Consider the following 27,067-nt stretch of genomic DNA (forward strand, 5'->3'; position numbering starts at 1 on the left):
ACGGGTGCAAACGGCCTTAACTCTGCCCACCCCAGCACCGCCTCGCCACGCTTGCCCTCTCCCCGGCCACAGCCACCGCTGCAGCCACCATCACCGTCCAAACCGTGCAAGGCAGCACGGGCCAGGGATGCCGCCAGCCAGGGGTCTATTGCCACCCTGATGCCACCAGCTGAGGTGAACATCCTCAGCTCAATGCCACCAGCTAAAGGACTATTCCCAGCTTGATGATACTGTCCCCAGCTTGATGCCACCAGCTGGGAGACAGTCACCACCTTGATGGCATTGTCCTCATCTTGATGCCACCAGCCAGGAGATGGTCTCCACTTTGATGGCACTGTCCTCATCTTGGTGCCACCAGAAGGGTGTATGTCTCCAGCCCGATGCCACCAGCCAGGGTGAATGTCCTCAGGTCAATGTCCCCACCTGGATGCCACTTTCCCTGGCTTGATAGCACCAGCCAGGGGGACTGTCCTCACCTAAATGCCACCAGCCAGGAGACTCTACCCACCTGGATGCCACTCGCCAGGGTGAATGTCCCCAAGATGATGCCACCAGCAAGGGCAACTGTCCCCACCCTGATGCCACCAGCCAGGAGACAAGCCCCCTCCTTGATGCCACCAGCTGGGGTGACTGTCCCCAGCTTGCTGCCAGGGAGCCCACCCTGCTCCGCACCCTGGGGAAAGGTACCCCTTCCTGGGGGGCTCGGAGGAGCCAACCTGCTGATTTGGAAAAAAACGAGCAAAAAAGGGAGAAAATGGGCAGCACTTGCAGCGATTTTACAAGCATCCCTCCAAAGGTTTGGAAACGACCTCTTGCCCAGGAGGGAAACCGGGGACTGTGGGCGACATGGCCCTTCAGGTGAGCGAGCATCTCGCAGCCCCGGGCTTCGTTTTGGGCTCATTTCTCCCCATTTGGCACTTTCACCGCTCCGCGAAGCTGCCAGCCCCAGCGCCGTCTCCGCGCGTGGCAGCCACGATGGCTTTCACCTCCCAAAATACACATGGTCCCTGGAGGCCAGTCCTAAAAATAGCCCCAGGGCCTTTCCTCTGAACACACGCTCTTGGTTGTTGGGCTGCAAGGTTTGATGGGGAAGGAGGGGGCAAACCCCAACCCCCCGGCTGAGTTTTGCTTTAATAAGAGGGTTTTTCAGAGGTTTTTTCTTTTTTTTTAAAAAAAAGCCAAGCGATTTTCTCCCTCGAGCTGTGCGACTCAAACCTGGCAACTCTGATTAACCTCAGACCTTCCCCCAAATATTTCCCCTGGCTCGGCTGGCCGGCATGGGAAAGGGGAGGCAGAAAGGAGCTTTGTCTGGTGCTGCCGCGCCGGCCCGTTCCCGCGTTTTATCCGCTCCCTGCGCACGTTTCCATTGCCTGTCACCCTGATTCCCACCCGGACGAGGCCGAAACGCCGGGTTGCAGCAGCGTCGGGGGGGGGGCCGCTTGGCTGCCTGCCGGACTTTAAAAAAAAAAAACAAAAACTCCTGAAATAATTCCCGAAGGAGCAGCCAGGTTGGGATTTGAAGCCGGGGTGATGCGATCCTCGGCGGTCCCCCCCACCCCGCAGCGAATCTCTCCATCCCGCTTACAGCAAAGTTGCGCCTGGCCCTTGCGCGAGCCGGGTCTGACACCACCCGAATTTCCTTCTGCCCTCCAAATTAGCATCTTTTGCACGGTCCTGGCTGCCTCCCTCCGCCGCTGGGGATGCTGCAGGGAGCTGGCGCTCAGGGCTCCTCCGTGCAAACCCCAGCAGCGCCTCTCCCCCACCCCGGGGCCGGCATTCGTTATTAAGTATTAATATGAGTTATTAAGACTCAAACTTTTTTTTTTTCGTTTTGTTTCCTTTTCTCGCATTTCATCTCCAACAGCCCCTTTGTGCAGCCGTCTGCATCCCACCCCCAACCCCGCGAGGTCTCTTCTGCCCCGGCTCCTCCTGGAGTGGCGGAAAGGTGGGAAGGGGGCCCTGGGGCTGGGGGAAGCCGCCGGCATTTTTGTGAGATGATGTCAAATAACTCTCCGGCGATCGCACCAGTGCCGCAGCCCCGCTGTCTCGGCCCCCCCCCCCGGCCCCGGCAAGGCAAAGAGAAAGGCCGTTCCCCCAGCCTGGCCTCCTCCTCCTCCTCCTCGGCGGAGGCGAAGAGGCAAGGCTTGGGGAAGGTGATGCTGGACAAAGGGCTCCATTGAGGCGACGCCGGGGCTGCGCGCGGCCGGCAAGGCGCAAAAGTCCATTGCAGCGATTGGGGGCCTTTATGAGAAAACTCCTTCTCCCTCGGGCTCCCGGCGGCCCCGGTTGCTTTGGGAGAGGTGATTTTTCCTCCCCGGGATCCCGGCACTCCCGGAGCTGGCGCTTGGGGGGAAACCCTGGTGCAGGGCAGCTGCCGGAGCCGTGATGATACTGCTGGGGTTGGGGGCAGCACTGAAACGGGGGGGGGGGGGAAGCAACACGTTTCAGCCCTCATTGAGCTGCTGGCGTAGTAAAGTTGCCCTGACATGGGGAATCTTTCCCCAAAGCGAGAGGCCGAAGCCCGTGGCAGGTGGGGGGGGGGGGGGGCACAACTGCATTATTAGACATCAGAGAATCCCCACCATGGGGGACGGCTCGGCCGCTGCCGGGGCGCAACTGGCCTCGTGCGTGCTCCAAAATGGTCCTTTTATTGAAAAAAAAAAAAAAAAGGAGGAAAGGAGAAAAAAAAAAAAAAACCCACAACAGCCAGGAGGACAAAGCTGCGGGTGCTGGTGCCAGCGAGGCCGGCGGGGGCTGCCCAGGCCCTGGCAGTCGCACTCCCCCGCTAATGAGTGCGCCGATTATCCCAAATTAATGAGGGCTGGAAAGAGTCCGGCTGCGCTTGCGGGGCCAGCGGCCGGGGCCAGCGCCTACCCGGGGCGACGGCGTCTTTCCCTTCCCTAAAACGCGGGAAACGGCTCCAAGGTCCCCGTTATTTGGGGGGGAGGGGGAGAAACCGGGGAAAAAAGTCGCTTTTTGCGGCCCCCTCCCATGCTTGGACGTCGAATGGTGTTTGCAACTGGGGCAGGATGCAGCCCAGCAGGCTATAAATACCTCGGCCGGCACGCCACGACGCTCGAGAAACCTGCTTGAGGTTAAACAAACTGCTGGAAACAGCAGATTCGTCCCCAGGTTATCTCCCGCACTCCGCCGCTGCCGGCACCCCCTCTGACCCCAGCGGCTATTTGGGGGCCAAACGCAGGGATTTGGGGCCGCGGGATGGGGAGGAAAGGGCCATTCCCACAGCGCGGATGGCCCTGCTCTCCGGTCGCGGGGATGACAGGGATGGGGCCGTCCCGTCCAGTGGAGCCTGGCTCCCCGCCGCCGCCTCCGGCACAGAGACGACACTATTCCCGCTTTTAAAAACCAAGACACGGGGATTGATTTCCTCCTTCCCCCCCCCCCCCGCCATCCCTGAAATAGTGAGCGATTGAGCCCCGGCGCGTCCCGCGCGCCCGCCCTCTGCAACGACACTGCCCAAAGGCCACCTATTTGCGGTGGCTGCGGGCCAAGGCCCAGCCCCGCGGCGCCCCGGGAGGCTGCACAAAGCCGCCCTCTGTGTCTCCAGCCCTGGCTGGAGGATGCTGAGAAAAGGGGGAAAAAAAAAAAAAAAAGCCGGGGGGGGGGGAGTTTAGAGGGTCCCGCGGCTTGAACGGAGCGCGGGCTGGCGAGCCACGGCTGGAGCACCCCGAGCTTTGATTTTTTGGGGCGGGCGCTGGGAAAAGCCAGCGGGGCGACGAGGTCGTGCCAAGCCCCTGGTGCTGCTGGCACCAGCAGCAGCTCCGGCCCGGGCTGCCCGCGCTGGGGGAGCCCGTCGTTAGGAGGCATTACGATCAGGAGTGTCGTGGAGTGTGCAGGGCGGCCGTCCGCCAGCGGTGTCACTGCTGCGGGGCTGAGAGGGGAAACTGAGGCAGCGGCAGGGAGCCGGGATGCGGCAGAGGGCAAACCTGGGTGCTGGACCCTCCTGGCCAAATCCTGCCCGGCCCCGAGCTCAGCTGGCACCGGCTGCTGAACGGCTTCATGGGATTTTGGGTGCCACCAGCTCTCCCGCATTTCCACCCTGCCAAGCTCAGCTTGTTGGAGGAGAGGGGGAGGAGGGGGAGGGAAAAAAAAAAAAAGGCAAATTGCTTTTGAGCCAAAAGTGCATTTTTGCTCTTCTAGGAAGCGCTTTGAACAGGCCCCCATTGCCCGGCTGAGGATGCTCCAGCAGAAGCGGGCACCCGCCCGAGGGCCACTGCCCGCCACCAAAGGCTGTGGGCGCTCGCACCGCGCAGCGCCAGGGTAAACGTCTGATGCTTTCCGAGACGTCGGCCTGGCAGCTCCAGCCCCCGCCGCGGCCGTCCCTCTTTCTATCCCTCCATTCATCCACCTCCAGTCGAAGCTGCTTGTGCATTCACGGCAGCGCTGCTGCTGGCTCCCAGCTCTCTGCAAACGCTCTCCCCGGGGCCCGGCTCCTCTGGCCCCGCAGCCGCACGCGTGGGAAAAAGCCACGTGGCCACTCGGAAAAGTGAAGAGCTGGGGTAGAGCGACACGTCCCGCGAGGGTTGGCCTGTCCTTCCTTCCCTTTTTCCCAAACTCAGGCTGCACACGGGCTGCTCTGCTCTCACCGCCGGGGCTCCTGCGCCCTTGGAGAGGGCAGGAGGGGGGGAAAGGTGCCATTGTTTTTGCAAAGGGTAGGAGAAGAAAAAAAGCCCGTGGCCGGCAGGGAGCTTTCTCTCCCCCCACAGCCCATCCCCAGCACAAGGCCAGCTGTGTCTCGGCATGCTGTAAATCTAGGATACTGCTTTGTAGGAACTTGCCTAATTATTTAGCTGGAGCAACTGGAAAAATTACGGAAAGGTTGATGTTCTCGACAAAGTTTACCCAACAATGCAGATGCCAATCGCAACACGCAGCAGCTCACTGCAGCCTACAAAGGGCATTTTTGTCCCGGGTTGGGTTTTTTCCCCTGGCCAGGAGCAAGCCCTATTAATTTTGCACATCCATCAGCAGCGCTGGCAGTTGGTCAGTCAAAAAAAAGCAAACGGAGGGGAAGTCACTTTTGGAAAGTGGTTGATAAGCAAAAGGCTTTGGACGCTGGAGACGGCTTCTCCTGCGCTTGGCTGGACAGCGGTTCAGAGCTGCTGCTGCGCGCCATGGCTCCGGGAGGAGATGATGGGAAATTTATGCCAGGTTGCATCGTGCCACCTTGCTGCCTCTCCACGCTGGCTGGCCCAGCATCCCTCTCACACCGCAGAGACTCCGGCGCCTCTGCACATCTGTGGTGGGACCACAAGTGGGTCCAGGATGAGCTCTGTGAGGTCCCTGCTTTGCCATAAGCTTCCTGCAACTTGCCGCATCTGCGCCTCAGTTTCCCATCCATGGAGGTACGAGCCCAGAGGATAGCAGGAGACTCCTTGGAGCCCCAGGGTGGCTGACCCAGAGGTCTTGGGATCCTCTGGCTGGAAAACTGTTTGAGCTGCAGTGCAGGAGCAGCCCAAGGCCAGGTGCTGAGGATCCAGGCCCCTTGGCTACAGATATGGACATAGATGGATCTGAGCTATCACACACATTGCCTTTGGATGGGTGATTGTAGCGTGGGAACAACCAGCTGTCCCCATAAGGGATCCCCCAATATCAGGACCTCAGGTCTGGTCCATGCCACTGCTCAAGCCCTTTGCTCAAGGGACCACTGCGTGCCTGAGGGTTAGAAGACCCCAAACTGCCTGTAGCCAGGGCCTAATATTTGGCTGGATGCTTCAGAGGGAAAAAGGCCCATCCTTTTCTGTCCATGGGCTAAACTGGGGTAAAAAAGCCGCAAAGACAAGGCTGACTCCATGCTCTTTGAAAGTCAGACCTTTGCCATAATCAGCAGGGGGGCTGGGAGAGGGGAGGAACCCTGCTTTGGAGATGCCTATCATCTACCAAGAGCTCATCCAACTAAATCCAGAGCAAAAAGACAATGATTAGACTAGAAAGCACAGAGAGACGTGGCCCAACAGATCAAGAGAAGGTCCAGGCCTGTCCTCGCTCCACACAGGGAGCCGGAGGTGATCTGCTTACTCAGTAAATTGAGAAGGAAGCCAGAAGTTCAGTGGCACTGCCCACCCTCCAGCCCAACATCTGGCCAGGGGCATGGGCGGCCAAGTCCTCCATCAAGGCATCGTTTTGTTGAGCCGATGACCTGAACTGTCCCTTGGCAATCAGCTATCCCTCTATTTGAATATACCTGGTCCAGGTAAATATTAGAGCTGCCTGGAGTTAGCAGGAGACAGGTGGCAAAGCTGGAACCTGCCCTGGAAACCAGCAGAGCCAACACAGGGAATGAAGAAGGGAGTCTGCTCCAGGGGCTGTTCCAGGGAACATGTGGCTCTTCGGTGATGAGGACGTCCTGCCAAGCCCAGCCACAGAGGGGAGCAGCTACAAATGGATAATTGGGAGCTTTCAGCACACACAACTCATTTTTTTTCCCCCCTTACGAACCAAGAACAAATCTAGAACGGGAGGAAAAGATGGAGAAAGATCCTTGGGCACTCTGGTGCAAAAAGGAACATCTCATCTGTATGTGCAGGAGAAAGCAAACAAAACTGATTCTCTTAAGCAATAACCTGCAAAGGTTTTTATCCAGTGTATTTGCAGAGGAACATCATGGTCTCCATGCAGGCAGGGTCAGCACACTAGCAGACGCCTGCAGGTGGTCAGAAAAGGACAGGAGGGTTTAAGACATCCCAACTGCTGGTTTCGGCACAGAGGGAGTCTGGTCAATGCAACATCACAGGCAGGGCTGTAAGCAAGGTGAGTGATTTTGCGCTGCAGTAGATCATGGAGCGTTGCTTGGTATGGGATATTGCAAAGATTGCACACTCTCCAACAATCTGGAGAAGCATCAGCTCTCTGACCTGCAAAGTTGATCCATACTTGCCTAAAAACCCTGTATCTTTGGGCCCTGCAGCAGTACACGCAGGGCTAGGCAGAATGGCTGAGCTGACTTTCGGGGAGCAGAGAAGCCCCTCTGGCTCGGACATGGCTCAGAAGGGCTCCAAGTCACCCTGACATGACACTGGGGTCCAGCACCTTGGCTAAAGATGTTCTAGATACAAGAAAGGCCAGGCGAAACACGTGCTCAAAATGCCTGAGACGGGCCAATACCTGAACCATCAGCTTCGCTCTCCCACCACTGTCAACTCCAACACATTCTCCAGGGTTGTGCTAAACTGCAGCCATGTTATCCAGGCTTCTGGGGCCCGACTCGGGTCACATCTCTGCAGCGCTGCCTTCCCCCATCCCTTCATACGCCCTCCGACAACTCATCCAGCAACTCTGTAACCACACCAGCTCCAGTCTGAGCTAAAAGAAAAGCTCCTGGAGCAAGAAGCTGCACCAGACCCCCTCCTCGAGAGATCAAGGCCTGGCAATTCGCAAATCACACCATCAACGCTTCTAAGGACACCCACGCTATAAACCCAGTTAACACATATAAAGCAGGGCAGATAATTCCCGATTTCTAGGCATAACTTGCAAGCAAGAGATGAATGGAGCATTGAGCCTCTGGGTGGGAGACGACAGCGAGATGGATATTTACAGAAGCCACGTGTGTGCGCGTGTGTTTGTAAGGAATGTTAGAGATGCTAATAACGGGCTCTTTGGAAATATTAGGCAAAAAAATCTTGCTCATGTCTAGGAATAAGGATACAGGAAGGAGGAAAAAGTCAATATGACCTGAAAATCCCCAGACTGGGATGGGCAGGCAGGCTAGGCTACATGATTTATTCTATTAATAAGCCAGAAAGAAGGGCAGGAATAAATGCTGAATGCATTTTTCGTGGCCGCAGAGGGATGGGAGCCGTGTGTCTAGGGAGGTGTGTATAAGCGTCTTTAGGTTACCAGCATATGCGAGGCACAAGCCGCCTTTGACACAGTGATTTTCTCCATGGCTTTTCGGAACTAGGGAGCCAATGAAAACAACGGACCTGTTGATTTTGTTACCAGCACATTGTAAGGGGCTCTTTCAGACCAGAGCTACTGTTCTGAGCTTTTCAGCGGCGCCTGAAAGCTCCAACTGATACCGGGCCCTGCCCAGAGCAAGGGGGGAAAAAAGAAAGCCCTGAACCACATTACTGAACAGCCCAGGAACCAAAAAATCAGGATCCTCATTCCGAGCTCACACCCAATGCCCCGGCTCAAGGAAGCAACAAAACAAAAAGGTGACAACGTACAAGTCTAAAGGCCTTTTAACTCTAGCTTGCGGGGGTATTAGGAAGAGAAACCCCTGGCTTTTTCCTCTATCAAATTCTTTCAGGTGAGAAACACGAGCACTAAAAATGCCTCTGTATTACGACAGCCTGAGCCTGCTGAGAGTGATTTATTTTAAGCAGAGGGTGAATTATGTAAACTAGCCTTCCATAAGCAAGCACTGTTTGCTAACAAAGAGACTCCTGCTCCTGTTGCTAGCAGTGATACAGTTTTACAGCTAGTTTTATTTAACACTGGATCATTACAAAAAAAGAAAAGATACAGTTTACTTTTTTTCCTCAGATCTTTACTTGCAGTAAAAGATAGAAAAAGATAGTAAATCAGCTTGGTATAAAACAAACAGACAGGAGAGGGAGGGAGGGATACACAAACCAGCCTACAAAGAACACAACCTGGTAGGAACAAGGGGCAAAGGCAGAAATCTTGTACAAAACTACTGCTTACAGGTACAGAAAAATGTATAAAATATTACTCCCTATCTGGAGACAAAAATACAAAAGTGGACATTATTTAATTCTTTACTTATACTTAAAAAGGTTATGTACACTAGAGAAAAGAACCAGGTTCAGCGGCTTGGGAAACTTGTCAAACACTCACCACTTCCTCCCAAACCTCATTTGAGAATAAATTAAAACAGTTGAAAGCATCAGCAAAGCCTGATCCAAGACTGCCCAGAGAGCCTAGAGGAATTAGGTGCTCAGGGTAAAATGTTCAAAAGCATCGAGGCATCCTGGGGGCCTAAAAATCCCACTTCTGGAAGGTTTTAAGTGCTTTTGAATATTTTACTTTTCCCCACTGACTGAACGAGACCCAGATCACTAGTCCTCAAGGCTCCCGGGAGTCACACACTGAATGTATTTAGAGATACCTTTGGAAGCACTTCTGAACTTGAATATGACGCCTGGATTCAATGCAACCTTTGACCTCGTGTCAGCATTCATCCCCAGGCAAAACATGTGCAAAATATCATGGAGAGAGGGTATGACATGGAGCGATTTACACTCATTCTGCTCAGCTGGGGTCAGCTGCACAAGGACAAAGGTGGGAAGAATCCACAGCCTCATCTCTTGCTAGGAGGTAAAGCAAGGGCAGAAAAACGCACACTCCAAACTTTGTTCTTTGTCGCTCTGGAAAACATTTGAAAATATATACAAAACAATCCATCGATGCATTGATTCTACGCTACAATAGGTCAAATTTGTACCTGAATTCCATAAACGCTTGATGCTAAAGAACTGGGAGATAATAAATTCCTCGGGCAGAAAAGCGACTCTGCAGAAACGGCAAACAAGTTACCTTCACAGATCACCCAGGTCCTGCTTAACACGCTTGTGAGACACCCTACCTGCCTCCCTGCCCGACAGTGGCTCTTCAGAGGAAGCCCGCAGCCACGTCTAGTCTGTCCTAAGTACCAAGGGCACAAGCAACAAGTAGGTAATAATCTTAGGATAGGTTACAGCAGGTAGAGTTTGTGATAAGTAAGAAAAATGCTGGCTTGAGGACAGAGGGCAGATAAGACAGGAGTCAACTGTAGAGGATCCATCAAAAAGCCAACATTGCTCATCAGAATCATTTTTCCTAGCCATTTCTTAAAAGGGTTTGCATCCTCCTCTCCAGTTCCTACCACACAACTGCTGGCCCAACCATCTGCTGGCAATCCAAGAGCAGCTGCTTGCTACATGCTGGTTTTTTAAACGGGGCCACCTCTAAGGGAAAACCCTCCCTACATCCATCCCCAAATAACCTTTAGCCTTCCCCCACCCAGCTAACAAGCCCCCTTGGTGGGGAGCAGAGCTCTTCCAGTGCTCAGAGCATCCAGAACTGTGTAAGTGCCTTCCCCTTCCCCTGAAATCCAGCCCTCCCTGCAAAAGAGTCATGCCATCAGCTCAGCAAAGCCGACAGCAAGAGCTGAAAAAAGCAGAAAAATAAAGTTCCTCGAAAGTCCAAAGCAGCCCCCTCGAGTCTCAGCACCTGAAGTTGCTTGTAAAAATAGGTTTTGAAATAATAAAAAACAAAAAAAAAGGTAAGTGTGCTTCTGAACATTTCCGTTGCGCATTGGTCCATGAAGGATGTTTTATCAAAAATATCATACAGAGTTCATTTGCGATTTCTTTGACTGAACCCCTGTGTGGGTCCATGCCTGTCACAGCTCAGGCTGCTGAGCAGGGCAAATCTGGGCACTTCTGATACAATCTCTCAAGGAACCAGCTTTCGGCACAACAACATCATAACAGCTTGCGGTGAAGGATTTCCCAGGCCATTCGCTTTCGGAAATAGGGCATGTGTTGCTTTGGGTAGGGGAAAGAGAAGAAAGAAAACAAAACAAATGTCAGCATGTCTTCTGAGGTTGGACCACGCATCTAACAGCCACTTTCCTGGGTATAATTTTTATAAATGGTGCCTTTCTTGGGGGAATTCGCTTTCAGATTATTTAAAACAGGACAGCAAATAAGATGAGATCTAGGTAATAACATTGCTTTGATGACATTCTCTAACACCTAGAACTAAAATATCATACAGGGGATATTCCACGGAGGCTGACAATGTCAAGCAACACTGAAATTGCCTTGAGATTTGAGCTACAACGCTCCACTTCCATTGCCGGTATTACTGGGTCTCATTTCTATGGAAGACTTACAGCTTTGTGAGCTATCGCTAACCAGTTGGTCACGTGTCCCATGTATTTGGGTATAATAGAGGACCCGCGGATGGTTTTTCAGGACAATCTTATGCAGCCAGTGGAAAGAACTGCCACTGCACTCCAACTTATGCCCTACATTCGAAACAGCTCCTTGTGTCAGCTCTACTCAAAGGAACAGTGATATGGATCAGCACATGGGCAGGGGGACACTTTTAACCAAACAGAAAGAAAGTTAAGGGCATACGGAAAAATTAGAATATACACAAACAAGTGTCACCCACTTCTGTCTCTCCTCTGAGCACAGGGAGCAGCAGAGCAGGCCAGGGTGGTGGCCAGGCCTACCTGAGTGAAGTTGATGGGCTTGTCTTTGGTAATGCAGTCAGCGTATTTGCAGGCAAACATCCCGCAGTCACTGCCGTTCATCTGCTGTGGGATCTCCTGTAACAAAATGACACAAAGCCAAGTGTCATTTTTAGAGAAGCCAATCCCCACGCTAATCCTGAGGGAGGAAGAGCTCCAAGGACCTCTCTATGAGATCTAACAAGTCCTAAGGAACCAGGTCAGGATGGATGGGTGAAAGCCAGCATAGATGAGGACAAGAGGGCGGGCAAGCTCCATACAGCAGGAGCAGAGGTGGCACCGAGGCTGATGAAAACCTCTCTCACTACTTCCGTGAAGAGATGGATGGCAATTTGCAGCACAGCACTCTGCCATCGAGGATCAGGGATTTGTTCATCCCCATAGTTACCCTGAGAACAAGTCACCATCAATAGAACAGCAAGGGTTTATCCAGGCCCAGATCAAAAGCAAGGACCAAGACAGAGCCTTCCTTCCAGACCCCTGACTGCATGGACCTACCTGACTCTTCTTACTCAGCAACGACCAGCCATTAGTATCGAATTCTTTCCTTTTCTTGTCAAGACTTTCCTGTTTTAAGTATTGCCTGTAGGAATGAGAGAACAAAAAAGCTTACTTAGAGGAACGGGGAAAACTAGCCAAGGTCCAATACGCTCGATGTCAGTTTACCTAAAACGTCCTCAGACATGTTTGCAAAATTAACGCAAAATGGAAGTCCAATATTTTCTTCTCAGTACTGGCCATTTTAAAAAGGGCTCTACAGACCCATGCTTTGAGGCGCTCTAGGCAATCAGAAAAAGGACCAAGCAGAACTTAAAAACTCATCCCAAAAAAAATATCTACCAAGCAAAGAGTCAAAACCACAAATAAACCAGTGAGAACAAATCTGATTTATTTGAGAGTGACTCACAGCAGAGAAAAGCTCAGCAGCCACTGGGCTGCCTCACTAGGCTCCTGCAAGCAGAGTGTTACATTCAAGGAGAGACTGGAGAGCTGAACTGTCTGTTACAGCTTCCTGTAGATTAACGCTCCTTGTCTTCTGAGGATCTTACTTAGCATAAGCATAGACAGCAGCAAATATGTGATAACCTTAACAGCATCCCAGCAGCTCTGAAACAATCACCCTTGTGTAAGGCGTCAAAGAATATCACGAAACTCTTCGGGCTGTGACAGGTTCAACATGCTGGCCTGGCTTTCTCCCAGAGCTCTTCTCTCAGGGCTCCCTTTCGCTACTGGCTTGAAAGTTTCTTACCACAGCAGAACAGTTTGAGAGTGCTTTCAAGTAGCAGCAAGCTAGGGAAGATGGACCCCATGAGCCTGATTCTCTCAAATATAATCCAAGGATTGGGGAAAGAGGGGAAACCAGCAATGCGAAAATCTACACCACAGTCAACTCTGAGGTATTTATACAGGAATTGAGTCAAGCGCACTGGACGCTCAGGAAAGAGTCAAACCAACAGTAGGAAACAGAGGAAAAAACAACCCTCTTCAATGACCAATGCAAGCATGGAACCATTGGGAGATCGTACAGAGCAGAAAATAGTGAAGTAATGCAATAAACGAAGGTGGAGAGGGGAAGAGACCCATTACTGTAGTAAGAGACACCCAAGTATTATTTCAGCAGAAGTACCTGAGAATACAAGTAGCAGAATGAGCCAGCCATGCAGGGGGGGAAATGAAAAATACCTTTCACAAGCCTCCAGCAGATGAAGAGGAGAAGCAAAACAGCCCCACTCCAGTTCCCAAAACTGAAGAGTGAGGAGCTGAGAAAGCCCTGGCCACCCTTCTTCCTCTCCCGCTGAATTGCTCACAGGTATTGTCACACCTGCTCGGCCCAAAGAGGCTTCTGCCATTTCAGCCTGAATTATACCACTGGACAAACAGGCAGGAGGTTTTTGGTTTTCCTCTGCACTAAGATCAGTATCTCCATGAAAAAACTTAGAAATCCCATCAAGATCATGCACAGAGCATACCAAGGCAACTGCTACGCTTCTTCCTTTGCAGATGAACACCTTGGGCCATTTGGTTTATTGGGGAGCTCAAGAGGGGCACAGCCACAAAGGTAGGCGTTAGACAGCCTCAGGAAACAAGGCGATGGGGTCCAAATAGTCTCACTGGCCCCAAAGGAGCCTCTCTCTGTTGCCTACCAGAGTCACTAAGTGACATTCAGCTTTTCATATGCCCTCTGTTAATCTTAGTCACAAAAGAACTGGACAGATCTACCGAAGTCACCTTCGCGCTGGCATCTTCTCAAAACGGTTTGAGGAGTCTTCTCACTGTTGTGGCCACGATCAGAAAGCTTGGAAAGGAAAAGCAGGGGATTAAATGCTGCTGGCTCGAATGGACAGGTCAAGAGAGCATCTGGCACAGAAAAGCAGAGAGGAAGGTGAGTTTGGCCGCCAACGCGGGGAGATGTGCCATCCTTCGGAAATCTGATCTGCTCAGACTTGGCTAAATCACATCTTGCCATTAGTAAACTCTGAAATGAGATGGAGGAAAGATATGACCGGCAGACGAAGCCAAGAGATGGAAGGTCAGGCTTGCTGCCTTGGTGCCAAGTCAGGGAGTTTTTCTATCCTAACTCCAAATAAGAAATGAGAAGAATACACGTCATTCGAAGAAAACTTCAAGTGCTTTAGGCAAGTTAGAGGTAAAAGCTCCCACAGACCTGGGTGATCAAGGATGGCCAGTATCCGACAGGGGAGACCCTCAAAGACTAGCGATTGTTTCTCTAAAAAATTGTCACAAATAGGTTTTGCCGAACATAAAACGTCAAGGAGGAGAGTCTCTCTTCTGGTAATCCACTGAAGACCAGATCAGTTCCAGACAAGCATTTTCTCTCAGCTTTTATTAGATGGACGCATGCTCTGAGCCTGGTCTCCCAGCAAAGGGTCTGCCGGCTGCCAGCAATTGCTGTAATTGCTCTTGGACGGTGCTCCGCGTGGCTGCTTTGACTCAGCTGCAGTTCACGCAAGACAACCTCAACAGGGGGTCAAATCTCAGAAAAAAAAAAAAATCTTTCATTGACAGAGAGAAGCATCCACATCTCCTCTCCAGAAAAGAGCTAATGGACAGAGAAGAAACTCCCTGCGACTACTTCACAATAAGGGCAAGCTGAGCCTCCAGTGCTGAACAGGTGACTGGAGGAAGGGAGCAGACTATCTGCACCACAACACAAACAAAACAGAAACATTAATTAGCTAATGGCCTCCTTTCAACTGTGAAGAAAAAGTAGTCCTGGCAACTGCTGCCTGTCCAGAACCCAGTTGAATCTTCAGTTAAAAAAAGAGCAGCACCACACAGCCCACTCTGTTCCACCTGTTAAGGGATGGGTAGTGGAGCTGCACAGATAAATAAAGGGATGCTTCACATGAGACACTAGAACGAGCCTTAAAAGCACTGCTTCCGCGTGGACTGGATCTGTGTGCATGGAACGGGGGTGGAGAGAGGATCTCAGTGTGAGACTCCGTCTGGCAGATAGAGAAGAAACCAGTGAATTTTAAACAGTCCCTGCACTTTAGTGGATAAAGCCATCAGGTGGCTTCTGCATGTCCAGTTTTATCTGCAAATATTACAAGCCACAGCTACAAGGCTGACACGTACACAGCAGCCAGGAAATTTTGAGCTGTTCTCTAAGAGAGCAAGGAATTAATTTACTACGCATAGTTCGCATTAATTGTGACCATCACCTATGCAGTTTTCTATAAGCAACTTTTGGCCTACACACAGACATCGGTTAACATCAGGTACCTGTAGCTTAAGAAATACAGCACCAATCCTGCCTAGGTAACAAGATTTTTTTGGGGGGGGGGGGGGACTGAAAGAAAAATGTGCTGACTTCAAATTGTGAGACAATTTAGAGAGGAAGAATTTAATTGTACCTGATGAACTTTGTCAGTACTGCAATGAAAAAAGTTTGACACAGAATTTAATCTAATTGCATGCCAAATCAAAAGCCAACATACCCAAGATCTCTGCCAAATACTGCAGGCTTTTAATCCCATTTTCCTAAATCTGGAAATGGATTTTTGCCCTTTGCAGTGCTTACACAGACAAGAAAACTGACCATGTCCCTAGGGGAATTGTTGAAATCAACTCTGCAGTGCGCTGCTAAACGTCTAAAAGCCTTGGAAGTAAGGGGAACGTTAAGGCAAGCATTACACATTTTCCTGCTAGCAGGAGACAAGAAGATTTCACAGGCATGGTTAACTCTGTGCACTCCATCCCCTGAGATTTCCTCAAGTATCGGTACGCTAAAATCAAGTTTTTAAACTAACCGTAACAGGTTGATTTATCCAAAACACATAATCCGCTAGCAGCGTTGAGATACCGAGCACTGCCTTTCCCAAAGAGAAACCCTGCAAAAGAGAGTCAGTTTGCCTGAAGTCCACTCCAGGAAGTCTCATATCCAAGTCCCAGACGTAAAAACAAACTGCGACAGTCAGGCCATCTAGCAAACTATAATAGCAACATCTGTGGACTCCACTAGCCCGGCCAGTGGCCATGGCGTTACCTTCCCTGTGCCTCAGCTTCCCTCCTCTGTAAAATCATCAGAAACTCACCACCTTTAGGAAGCTCTAAAGATTGAAAGCATGAAAGGGTCACTAACCATGAATAGGACCTCCGTCCCTTCTTCCCGGTGTGATCCTCCCACTGCATTCAACCAATAAAAGCCTCCTAAAAGGAAACAGAGGGAAAACAATTATGTCCAGGGCAACAGTGACCTGAAATCCTGGGTCTCCACCACTTCTCCTGCATGGACCGATACACCTTGTATCCTCTGGCACTGTCTGCTACAAACTTGGAGACTGCTTCCTCATCCCAGACCCTTAAATGAACTACGGACAGGATTCTCGGGTCCCCGTCTCACCTCCCAGGTGTCTCATTTCACCAGATGCCTGTGCCTTCTTCATTGCAATCAAAGACATTTATGCTGAAGGGCAGATTTCACCTAGACCACCCTTGCCCAAGGCAGGCCAGCTCTGCTTGAACCATTCTTGAAAAAAATTTGAACACAAAGGCATGAGCAGCACAAAGCTAAGAGATGCTCTACTGAAACCTATTTCCAAAGGCTTTACCTTCTTCCCTTCCACTTTCCCTCTTTAGACCAACACCACAGATCACTGGTGGAAAGGAAGGGAAACAGCTGTTTTTACAGTCCGTTAAACGACCCTGGTGCATGCAGACTGCAGAGCACCTGAACTGGAAAAGGAAGGTGCTAAATAGACTAGAAATGATTAAATGGCATTTGTCTCCTGTCTGTCTTTATCATTCCTAACATTCCTTGACTGAATGAGTGACACCTCCACAGACGTACTCAACCTCAGGCCAGAAGATTTTGCGACTGGGGATCAGATTCCAAAGTCAGCATTAGAACAAAGTCGAGACGAGAAACAGAACCTAAGGATGACCCCAGGTCAACATCTGAGCGAGAAGAGCTTGCGACTGCTTTTCAGAAGTCACCCTGGAATCTGATTTGTATCAGCCTGACGGTTCTACGTGACCAGGACCTTCAGAAAAGAAGAGGTTTTTTCCCCTCCACCCTGGTGAAGTAGCTCATCACTGTATTCAGCAGCTCCTTCATAAAACGGGGAGTATTTCAAGCTGGCCAATTCTGGATTTGACTTGCCAGTACCTCTCTTCTAAGACTGCTCAGGAGAGTAGGCAGCCAGCACCACTCCCTCCCATACTACTCCTCCAGAGGCTAAAAGCAAGACCTTATTTGCTGTTTGAACCCAGGAAGAACTTCACCCAACGCAGATTTGGAGGTACAGTACGGCATGTTACGTCCTGGTGGAACTCAATATAGAAGAGACTTGTGCAAACCTTTATCCATATCCTGATGCAAGAGACGCTCCAGCACTCTATGTATACCATCACTCTTTCCAGAATCTCCTTTCCAGACAAAGGGTCAAGTTACTGAGCTGTGCTTTGCCACAGGCAGGAAAACTTCCACCTGAAGGAAGTGGCCAGGAGATGCCATTTCTTGAAGCAGCTGCAGGGCTAGTGAAGAACCCCTATTCTTTAGAAAGATGTTGTTCTCCTACAGAAGATGCACAAGACGACTCTGGCGCAGCAGAGGGCTAAAGCCTGACGTCCTTAAGACATGGATCTGCAACCTGTCTATACCTCTGAAGGCAACACCAGCCTCACTGACAGATCTTCTGGATACAGATGAAGAGAGAGCTTCTGGATACAGGACTCTTGCAGACCAACTGCCTTTGTTACTGTGAACTGCATCAGCAACACAGGATGAAACTCAAAGCCTGAAAATCAAGATGTTCCTATGGCTCCTCCTCTCAGGACCCAGAAAAGGATCGTTACTACAGAAGGGTTGTTACTTCACAATCAGAGAAAACCAAGAAGCTGTCTGATTTTGAACAGGCATAACTCAAACTTAAGTGTTACTCACAACAGTATCCTGCAGGCTTCGCTGTTTATTCCACCCATAGAGTCATAATAGGTGATGGTTTTCTTCCTGAAGTCTACAACCTACATAAAGAGAGACTCGTTAATAATGCAATGGACGAGGAGTTCGTCTGTTTGCTAGGACACACCTTCTGCAAGTTTCAGCCTTGCCAGAACAAAGTTAAGTTTAGACGATTTCACAGTGATTCCCCCAGAGATACAAAGGATTTCTAAGGACTTCTAGCTTCCTCGGTACCCCACAGCCCTCCCCGAAAATCTCCCCCCTTGCTGCTGTGTTATTTAAGCACTTCAATCTCTAAATCAGGATCTCCTCAGAACACCCTAGGAAACACAAGAGCACTGTTTTCCCTACTGTTAAAGGCACAGATTGATGGATACAATTACGGAAGGGTTTGCTCCAGACAACTTGATGCATACTAAGCAGTTCAAGAAGTTAGTCCCCCAGGCTACTCTTTGGGGCCCCATGCCCCATTTTCACATCATTACCCACCACTGGGAGCATTGTCTTTCAGGGTAGCTTAACGTCCTTCAGAAGAGGTTTGAACTAACAAGGCTGAAGCAGGCTAAAAGGCCATGTGCAATTTGTTACTGCACAGGTGCCAACAGCCAAGAAAAGGGACATAACAAAACAGGGGCACAAGGAGTAGAGAGCTGTAACGTATCGATCTTCTAAATCTTTCTAAAACGATCCCGTGACAATGTCTCTAAAGATGAGTTTGTGGGAATGTGGAAACGAGATCTTTCTCCAGAGAATAAGCAAGCCTTACGTGAACTTCACAGCTGCCTGGGTTTTGGGGTGGGGTTGTTTTTTTTTTTTTTTTTAAAAAAGGGAATCTTGAAAAGGCTAGAAAGACACCAAAATAAAGTTACAGCTATCTCTTCATTCATTCTAGAATTTGAATTTTTCCCTCCCACGCACAAATGCCTGACAGCCATGTCACTCAAAGGCCATGAGATTTTAGGCTCACAGAAGAGTTATAGGATGATCTGCTCCAGCTATGTTCTGCTATGAATAACTTTAAAGCACTCACTGCTAGGCACCAGTGCACTCCCAGATGAATAGGCACCAAGAGGAGGTCCACTGAGAAGATATCCACTTTTTTAGTCCATCGTTTCACTGCTTGGTACCCCGCAGTTTTTAATTTGGTGAAGAAGAAGGTATTGAACGCATGAACTGTCGGCAAACCCTTCTCTTTGCTCCGCTCCATCAGCAAGTTCATGTAGAAATTAATTATCTGGGGAAGAAAAAGCATCCACACCACATTAGATTATTGCCACCTCTGCAAAAGGTACTCTGCACATGTAGAAAGGCAGGTAAGAAGTTTTTTTCCCCCCTCCATCTGTCACTTTGAAGACCTATGTTGGGGGGATTTACAATAGCTCAACAGCCCTGAAAGCTTCAAAAGTCCAAAAAAAAAAAAAATTAGAAATGCACTTGTATATATTTAGCATTTGACATTTTTGCCCCCCCCAATCAGGTCCGTGGTCAGTCTCACTCCTCAGTTTTCCTTATTGCTTCACATCTGTATTCTACAGAGGGGTTACTCCATAGATTAACCGCTCTAGAGTGTGAAGCGGAGCCCACAAGTGCACTTTTTACCCTCAAATCACTCTGACATCCTTACACAAAGAGAAGGCAGACATCTGCTCATTTTAACATACTTTAAACTGCCAAAGGAGGATGCCTCAAGGGCACAAGATGGACTCCTCTCACCTCATCGTTGAGCCAGTTCAGATTATTGAGGGTCTGAATATCTTTCCGAGTGATTGTTAACCGAAAAGCTTCACTGAGGATCTCATCCTGGTTCCCACCTCGAAATACATTCTTTATTTCTTTTTCCATTTCCTACAGGGAAAAAAACAAACACCATTTGAAGTGAGAGTTCCTGTTACTTCCAAAGGCTAGATTCAAACCCAGGCTTACTCTTTGCTCCTTGAAGGATAAGGACTTCACCAAGAAACGTAAAAGACAAAAGGGAACAGCTTTTCTGTGCACAGATCGTCGGAAATTCCCTTGGTACTACTGAAAAAGGCAGCAAAAGCTGCGGGGAACAAGATGCAACTGGGACAAAGCTTTCTAGGAACCTGTGTCACAGCAACAAAGAGCAAACTGGCTCCATCTTTGAAAACAGGTTCAGTTCTCCTCTTTAAATGGAGATATTATTTGGGTTCCTCACCAGTTCATGCAGCGGGATAAAAACAAATCAGGTTTCTTGAAGCATTAGCAGTAAGAATGATACGGGCTGCAGCTTTATTTGACCTAAACTCCTCCGTTTTCTGACTTACCTCAGGCTCTGATTCTGAGAGCCAGGAACGACTTGCCTGGTCCTTTGGTCCCAACTTCTAAATAGCAGGCCCGAAAAGGCCACCCAACTCGTGCTGCCACTTGAGCTACAGCACACTCTAGCTTCATATTTAGACTTGTATTATGCACACAAGTCTCTGTTTCTGCCCACTAGATTCAAGAGGATTTACCTCAGTGATTTCAGGGAATTCCTCTTCACCATCAGCTGATTTAGCATCTTCTTTTTCTTCTGGGACCACTGTGACAGGGATTTCCTTCTCAAGGGGAACGCGAAGATTTAAATCCACCAGATCCTGCACCGAGTGCTCCTGTTCCTGCAGTCGCTGAAGGAGAGACCTTCAGATTACAACATGTCCAAGACAGCCACCTGCATGGGGGTTTATGAGGGAGCTACATGGAGCCGGTTGTTCCAGGAGATGCAAGGGCACGGGCACGGAGAGACAGCATTTACCGTGGCCAGAGTACTACTGAGAGCTCTGCCATGGAAAAGGGAAGCAATTAAGACACTGGGGCTTGAAGGAGTACATTTCTGTCATTTCTCTGTTTCCAGATTTGTTTTTTATTCTGAGATTTAACATTCTGACTTGCACAGACTGCATTTTCAGTCACTGCTCTCCATTACCTGGCTTTGCAGCTGTAAGGCCAGTGCTTTCTGCTCTTCGATTTGACGCCACCTCTCCCGAGCTCGTGAATCGTAGACGCTGGTCCTGAAAAGCAAAGTTTATTTGAACAAATCAGAATTTTTCCTACATCTGTGTGAACACAGATGGCAGGAAACCAGATCCATGAAAGGCAGGAAACAAGCTTGTGGATACGCTGCACGTATCACCCAAATCTGGCATCCTGCTTAAAGAGCATCAGTGCAACCTGCTTTCTGGTGGCTGCAGAGAATAAGAGAGACCTACCACCAGGAAACAAAAGGTGCTGAGAATTTCTCATCATGACAACTGTTGCTTTGCTCACACGTTAACTGGCACAGATCAAGGAGAAGCTCCTTCCAGCAGATGGCCAATAAACCCTTCCTTTCTCAGCTCTTTCTCCCTACCCTCCCATTGCAGCTCATGGCTTCCAAGGGAAAAGCAAGGGCAATTTTAGTCCCGACAGTCAGATGCTGGAGCAATAGGAAGCAGAACTAATTGCAGAACGAGGGGTAAGGAGAAGGTACAAAATAAGGGCCTACAAGAAAATTGAAGCCTGATGTACTAAGAATTCAAGGCTCTTAGACCACAGTCAGTCACTTGTTTTGTTTAACTGGGGAAAAAAAGCACTAGGAAGGCAGTAAACTTCTGTAACTCCAACCCAGAGTTTAGAAAAGTCTATTTATATGGTCAGCAAATGACCAAAGATAAAACAAAACCGGGGGGGGGGGGAGGGGGAGGATCAAAATATCATCAACATGCACTTACAATTCTTTGATCCACAGTTCTGCCTGGAAGAATGGGAGGCTAGAAAAGGGAAGAAAAGACAAATATGAATGTGTTCCTTTACACGGAAAGGAGATAATTGTCTGAAAACTGATTTATATTCAATATCTGGACACCCTTATTCCTAGAGAGTTACTAAGAGCTTCAGATAGATCTGACAGTAATTTGCTGCCGGTTCTCAAGAAAAGTTTGATGTATCAAATTCAGGTTAAAAATTTATGAGCTCCTGTAAGTTACTACAGCAAATTGTTCTCTTCTGCTGAGGCATACAAAAAGTCAGCAGTCACCTTTTACTCTGGACTCTCATCTCAGTAGAATCACGAAAACTAGCGTATGCAATCCCCCCGCCCCCTTCCTCTAGATACTATTTTAAAGCCTCCTACCTTGGAGCTGGAGTTCTAGAATCCTTTACCTTGAGTAAAATGACAGAGTCTGACCCTAAAAAGAGCAAGATTAAAGAATGTTATCCTCACAATCATTACTGACTTCCCCAACTGCTGCAAAATTCTAAGCGCAGGGTGGAAAAGGAAGTGTTTTTGCCACATGCGTTTAAGTTCATCACTAGGGTTTATTTCTTTACCTTCAGACTGTGTGTTAGATGCTGGTAGATTTTCTTGGTGATGCTGGGCTCTGGAGTTACTGGACTCAAAGGTATTGGAGGGATAGTTGGATGCAGAGTAGAGCGATGGTTTGTGGGATGGCTGCTCCTGTGCTCTGAGAGTGCTGGTGGCTGAACTGGCTGGTGCAATGTTGTGAGCTTCAAACAGCTTTGAATTCTGGCTGGGAGTTTCTTTCACTAAGGTTTTACTGGAATTTGAACACCTGGACCTAGGAACAATGCAGAGTAAGTTTCCTGCAAAAATATGCAGCACTGTCAGCCAGAGAAGCATATTTTACATACTCACAGATGGAAGGGGAAGAGCGAGGAGGGTTTGGACGTGGAGAACTGTTTTCCTGTGACCATCTGAAGTAATTGCCTGTAGATCTCTCGCTCTTCCTCTCGAACAGTCTGCAGGGAAATAACCAGACACCTCCAGCTAACATGATTTTAACAAACACACCACGAATGCTAAGCAAGCAAAGCAGGTAAACATGAAAGTAGGGAGATCCTATGGTGCAAACATATCCACGGGTCCTGAAGAGTTCAACCGTCAGCTAAGATCAAACCGACCGCAATTCAAAGTGTGAACATGAACAGAGCTGGAGCCAGTTTCTGCCTGATGGAAAGAGCAAATCCAGCACAAGCAAAGTCATTTAGAGCGGCTTCATCTGCTTCAAACTCTTCATGATGCTCAAGAGAGATGACTCCAGAAAGAAATGCATACTAATCAGTCTCCCCGCCTTATCTTTTTACCTCTTCAGCCGTGCTGACGAATCGCCTTGGAGTTTTCTTAGGGCTGAGCAGGCTACGGCGACACGGACCGCTCCAGGAAGGACTTTGAGCAGGTTTGATTGGAAATGCTGATGCATGGCAATGATGGTTTGACTTTCCTACAAAACTGTTGGATGTCCCACTGTGAGGAAAGAAGCGAAAGGGTCTCTTTGATTTCATGCTCGTTTTGTTAGGTAATGCTATAAGTCTTTGCCCCCAAACCCAGCCAAGATCCAGGCTATCCAACTTTGATCAGAAACTAGTATTTTACTGGCCTTTTAAACTATCCCAAAGCTTTAGTTCTTGGTTACCTTGCTCTGACACCATTCCGGATGCCAGGGAACTGGTGATGCTTGTGCGGCCAAAAAGATGCCACCAGGTGGCACTGCAAGGCCGAGGAACCACAGCCTGGAAACCTAGACTGAGACCTTCCCGCCAGATCCAACAGCTCTCCCTCTCTTTTGATCCATGGCGCACAAAATGGCTGAACTTTGCCTTCAGGCACAAATCATGACATTCTCGCCCTCACCTTGCTTCTCCCTATTCCCACAGCTCAGGCTTACCTATTAGTCCATTAAATATACACAAGTTGATTTGGAATTTCTCCCGTTGAAATCAATTCCACATATTGCAAACAAACTACAGGGATTTTCAGCAGGACTAAGACTTGCCCTGGCCTAGAGAGGCACCAGCCCCCTGAAGCAACATTGGTTTACACTAGCTGCAAAACTAGCCCTGCATTCAGCACCAGGTGCACTAAGCACTGTTTCAGCGCAACGCTCTGATGTATTATTTCTCTCCTGAGTTCCTGGTGTTGTACCAACGCTCCCATCATCAGCACTCCAAACACACAAGCAAGGTTACTCTCAAAACAATCACTTTCCTTTTTTGTCATACTCGCTGCTGTGAAGAGCTTCACAAAGATGCGCTCAGCAGCAACAGATCAAACCCTTTGTGCTGTTTCTGAATAGGCACTCGGGGCTCAGTTGATCTGCAGACAACTTAGCACTCCTGCTGAGCAGCCAGAAGAGAGCTTTTCACTGGCAGGTCAAAGAACAATCCCTTCTTTTTCCCACACAAAAATACACTATCCCACTTTCTAGCATTCCAGCTATCCCCATCAGAACACCTCAGAAAGAGATAGCATTTTCAGGTGGACTCAAAAATCAGTCTGTTACACTATTAGCTTCCAGGAGAGACTGGTTACCCCCACAGAGAGCGCTGTTTCTGCTCTCGGTAGCAGTGTTCGCATCCTTTAGAAGGCATCTGTGTCACAGATAGGTTATAAACACTGAAAGGCACCCGGGGACCTGATCAACTGTGACCTGTCATAAACCTATGCAACCACTTCTACGCCAAACTGAATCTGCAATAATATCGACAGTTTGTGCGGGTAAAAATCTCCACCCACCCTTCAGGTTCCCAACAGAGGGCCCTTTGGGGGGAAGCTAAACACGGAGGAGATGCGGACGCACCTGGGGTTTTTGCGTGATTCGAGATAAGAGCCTCGACTCACTCGAGGCTTCTGCAACACAGAACCTAGAGTGGGAACCAGACCCCTCCACTGCCCATTCGCGCTTGAGCCAAATGCTCGAGGTTCTCCTGGTGCCTGGAAGGTCTCAGGACATGGAACTTCTGCCGGGGAGAAGCACAGTAACAGTCAAGACAGAGCCACATCTTCCGCTGGAGGGAACAACAGGAAAAACAAACATCTATATCCAGGGCAGAAAACTATGTCTTACCTGGGCTGTAATTGAGGGTGCATGATGCATTTCCAGCAGGACAAGTGAAATTGCCAATCTTGTTTGGTAAGAACTAGGCAAAGAGATTGTAACCTTTTATTAAAAAAGAAGTATAGCTCTCAACTTTAAACCTCACTCGCAACAGAACTATAAAGGCACGTGACAAGTTACAGCTCCTCTCCCTCCCTGACCACATAATTATAAATTAGGAACTACTGAAAGAGTAGAACGGTGTAATAATATACCAGTCCTGGCCTGACAATGCAGCACATTGTCACGAAGGTGTCACTCACTCCCCAATAAGTCTAAAATCCACTCTGCCAGGTGGAATTTCAATTTTAATGAAAAGAGAAAAACAAATGTTGTTTTCATCTTGGTATAGGGCAAAAAAACAGTTTCATAGCTATGCTGGTACTGTCTCCTAGTCGACGCGTTGAGACATGACTATGTGATACATGCACATGCTTGCAGACTCCATAAAACAAGCAAACCTGTGTATTTTACTTTCCACAGGATTCACGTGCACACACAAGGGCTCGTGTGCAGATTTCACAAGCAATTTCGGCTTTATAAGCTTATCAGTAACTAAAAGCACAATGTGGCTCCTAAAGCAGTGGCTCTGTTCAGGAAGTATTTGGCATTATCGACAGCAGGCAATCAGCACTACTGTATAATAGAGAGTCACTCTTTGAAACACCCAGCAGGTTGCATTCAAAGGTTAACGTGCACTGGTATCTTATCCTGTGATAACAGCTGGATGCTGCAGAGAAAGGCCCTGCCCACAGTGGCTTCCACCCCAGGAGGAAGACTGATACTGAAAGATAGAGACGGAAGCAACAAGAGAAGTAATCAGCCCAAAAGACCAGCTGCCCAAGCACATCACCTTCAGAGAAAGGGCCGAGCAGAGATCATTTCGAGTGAAAAGAAGCAACAGCACGGACAAAGGACGGCTCTGCCAGGAAGGAATAAACAGGTCGCAAACCTTGCTGTCCGACTGCAAAAGCTGATCCCGCAGGCTCGCTCTTGATTGCGGAGGGAAAGCTTTGAACATGGAACTGTGGTTAGTCAACGCCGCATCTCTGGCTTCCATCCTCACCGGGTCAGCAATTTCATCTGAGGAAAGAGCCCCCATGAATCCCCAGAAGACTCAAGAGCAGAAGTTTCTGCTCAGTTGCACTCAGAGAGGTTTGTTCTGCTTAGATTAGAGCAGCTGCAGGCTGGGTTAGAAGGCTTCACTTTTCCTTTTTTTAAAGGAAAGATGAATATCACAAAAAAAAAAAAAAATCAATAAAAACGACAGTCCCTTTCATCAGTCCTGCAAGCCTCCAGTCAGCTCCTTAAATAACATCTGCACCTTAGCATTGCCTCTAAGCTCCAAATATTTTTCTGTAATCGCAAGAAATGACGTGAGGCATCAAGAGAAGTTACACGAGCAGGAGAAAGTGGGACCAGAGACCACGTAAGTGCCAGTGCAGCCCAAACCCTTCGCTCCGGCATAGCAGAAACACATGCACCTACCCATCTCCAGGCAGCTCACATCCCTGACCGGCACGGCTCACCCGCGGAGATCTGCAAGAACACAAGGGTTATACCGACAGCACCGTGCAAAAAAACACCCCCGTGGCCACGACGGACCGGGGGAACCCGTGGGGCACAGCCAGGAGGGAGGAGCAGGAGGCCTCTTATTAGTCGAAATGATATAATAGAGAAAAAGGGGCCTAGTGGCTTTTTTTTTTACGCAAAGGCAGCGAGCGGAGCGCCCGGGCGAGGGGCCTGTCCCGCTCCCGGCCACGCCGCGGCCCCCCAACCCGGCCGCCGCCGGACAACGTCCCCGCCGCGCTGCGGCGCCCACGGAGCAGCCGGGTGCACGGCTCCCCACCGGGGGCGACGAAGAGCTCGGCGGCGGCGGGGGCCGCAGGGCCGGTAACCCGCCACTGCTGCCCTGCCGCGGGGCGGGGGGCGGTCCGGGGCTCCCCGGAGCGCGGCGGGGGCGGCGGCGGAGGGGGAGGGGGGCGCTCACCGGCAGCGGAACCGGCGCGAGGCCGCGCGCGCGCGCGCGCGAGTTTCCCGGGCGCCTCCGGCAGCTCCCGGCAACGAGGCAGGCGGAAGCGGAAGTCGGCGCTGAGCGCGACGGCGCCGGAAGTGACGTCACGGGGAGGACGGGGGCCCGGCCGGCGGGGGAGGGGCCCGCGCATGCGCAGCCCGGAGAGGGGCGGAGGCCGCCCCCTGGCGGCGCGGATGTCCCAGGGGTGTCGTCTTATGGGGGGCACCCTAACAGGGGGGCAATCCGGGGGGGGGGGAATCACGCTATGGGGGGAGTTACTCTATAGGGGGGTTACTATGGGGGGATGTCACCGTATGGGGGGTGTTAATCTATGGGGGAGCACCCTATGGGGGGCAGTCGGGGGGGGGAATCGCCTTATGAGGGCACCCTATGCGGGGAGTGATTCTATGGGGGGGGCCCATATGGGGGGGCCCATGAGGGTGTCACCTTATGGGGGGCACCCTATGGAGGGCTCCCAATGTGTGGGGATTGCCTTGGGGAGTGTCACCCTACATGGCCGT

The 27,067-nt window shown here is 50.0% G+C and overlaps 1 protein-coding gene across 3 annotated transcripts; it reads right to left on the reverse strand.

Moving 5' to 3' along the window:
* Positions 1-8,436: 8,436 nt before the first annotated feature.
* SENP1 (SUMO specific peptidase 1) lies at positions 8,437-26,646 on the reverse strand. Of its 3 annotated transcripts, XR_011136524.1 has the most exons (19): positions 26,523-26,643; positions 26,021-26,071; positions 25,485-25,615; positions 24,503-24,575; positions 24,236-24,395; positions 22,743-22,902; positions 22,294-22,397; positions 21,969-22,216; positions 21,772-21,826; positions 21,371-21,409; positions 20,587-20,671; positions 20,135-20,287; positions 19,374-19,505; positions 18,691-18,894; positions 17,643-17,722; positions 15,840-15,907; positions 11,732-11,816; positions 11,216-11,311; positions 8,437-10,520 (listed from the first exon to the last, which is right to left on the reverse strand). XR_011136524.1 is itself a non-coding variant. In XM_068921358.1 (18 exons), the coding sequence occupies exons 2-18, from the start codon at positions 26,022-26,024 to the stop codon at positions 10,458-10,460; spliced, it is 1,872 nt and encodes a 623-aa protein (XP_068777459.1). In that variant the 5' UTR covers positions 26,025-26,071; positions 26,523-26,646; the 3' UTR covers positions 8,437-10,457. The 3 variants fall into 3 exon arrangements, 2 of the variants coding, with proteins under 2 accessions (XP_068777459.1, XP_068777460.1); XM_068921358.1 differs by lacking the exon at positions 15,840-15,907 and having other exon boundaries at positions 26,523-26,646; XM_068921359.1 differs by lacking the exons at positions 8,437-10,520; positions 11,216-11,311; positions 11,732-11,816 and adding an exon at positions 15,404-15,588.
* Between the last annotated feature and the right edge of the window lie 421 nt (positions 26,647-27,067).

Source organism: Struthio camelus, chromosome 28 (assembly GCF_040807025.1).
Source record: "Struthio camelus isolate bStrCam1 chromosome 28, bStrCam1.hap1, whole genome shotgun sequence".
In the NCBI taxonomy this organism is placed as follows: domain Eukaryota; kingdom Metazoa; phylum Chordata; class Aves; order Struthioniformes; family Struthionidae; genus Struthio; species Struthio camelus.

Excerpts from the sequence above, each read along its gene's own strand:
- SENP1 (XM_068921358.1), bottom strand. Across the intron at positions 11,817-17,642 it reads GAAGCCTGCAGGATACTGTT|GCAATACTTAAAACAGGAAA; the intron begins GTGAGTAACACT and ends TCATTCCTACAG. Across the intron at positions 11,312-11,731 it reads TGCTGAGTAAGAAGAGTCAG|GAGATCCCACAGCAGATGAA; the intron begins GTAGGTCCATGC and ends ATTTTGTTACAG.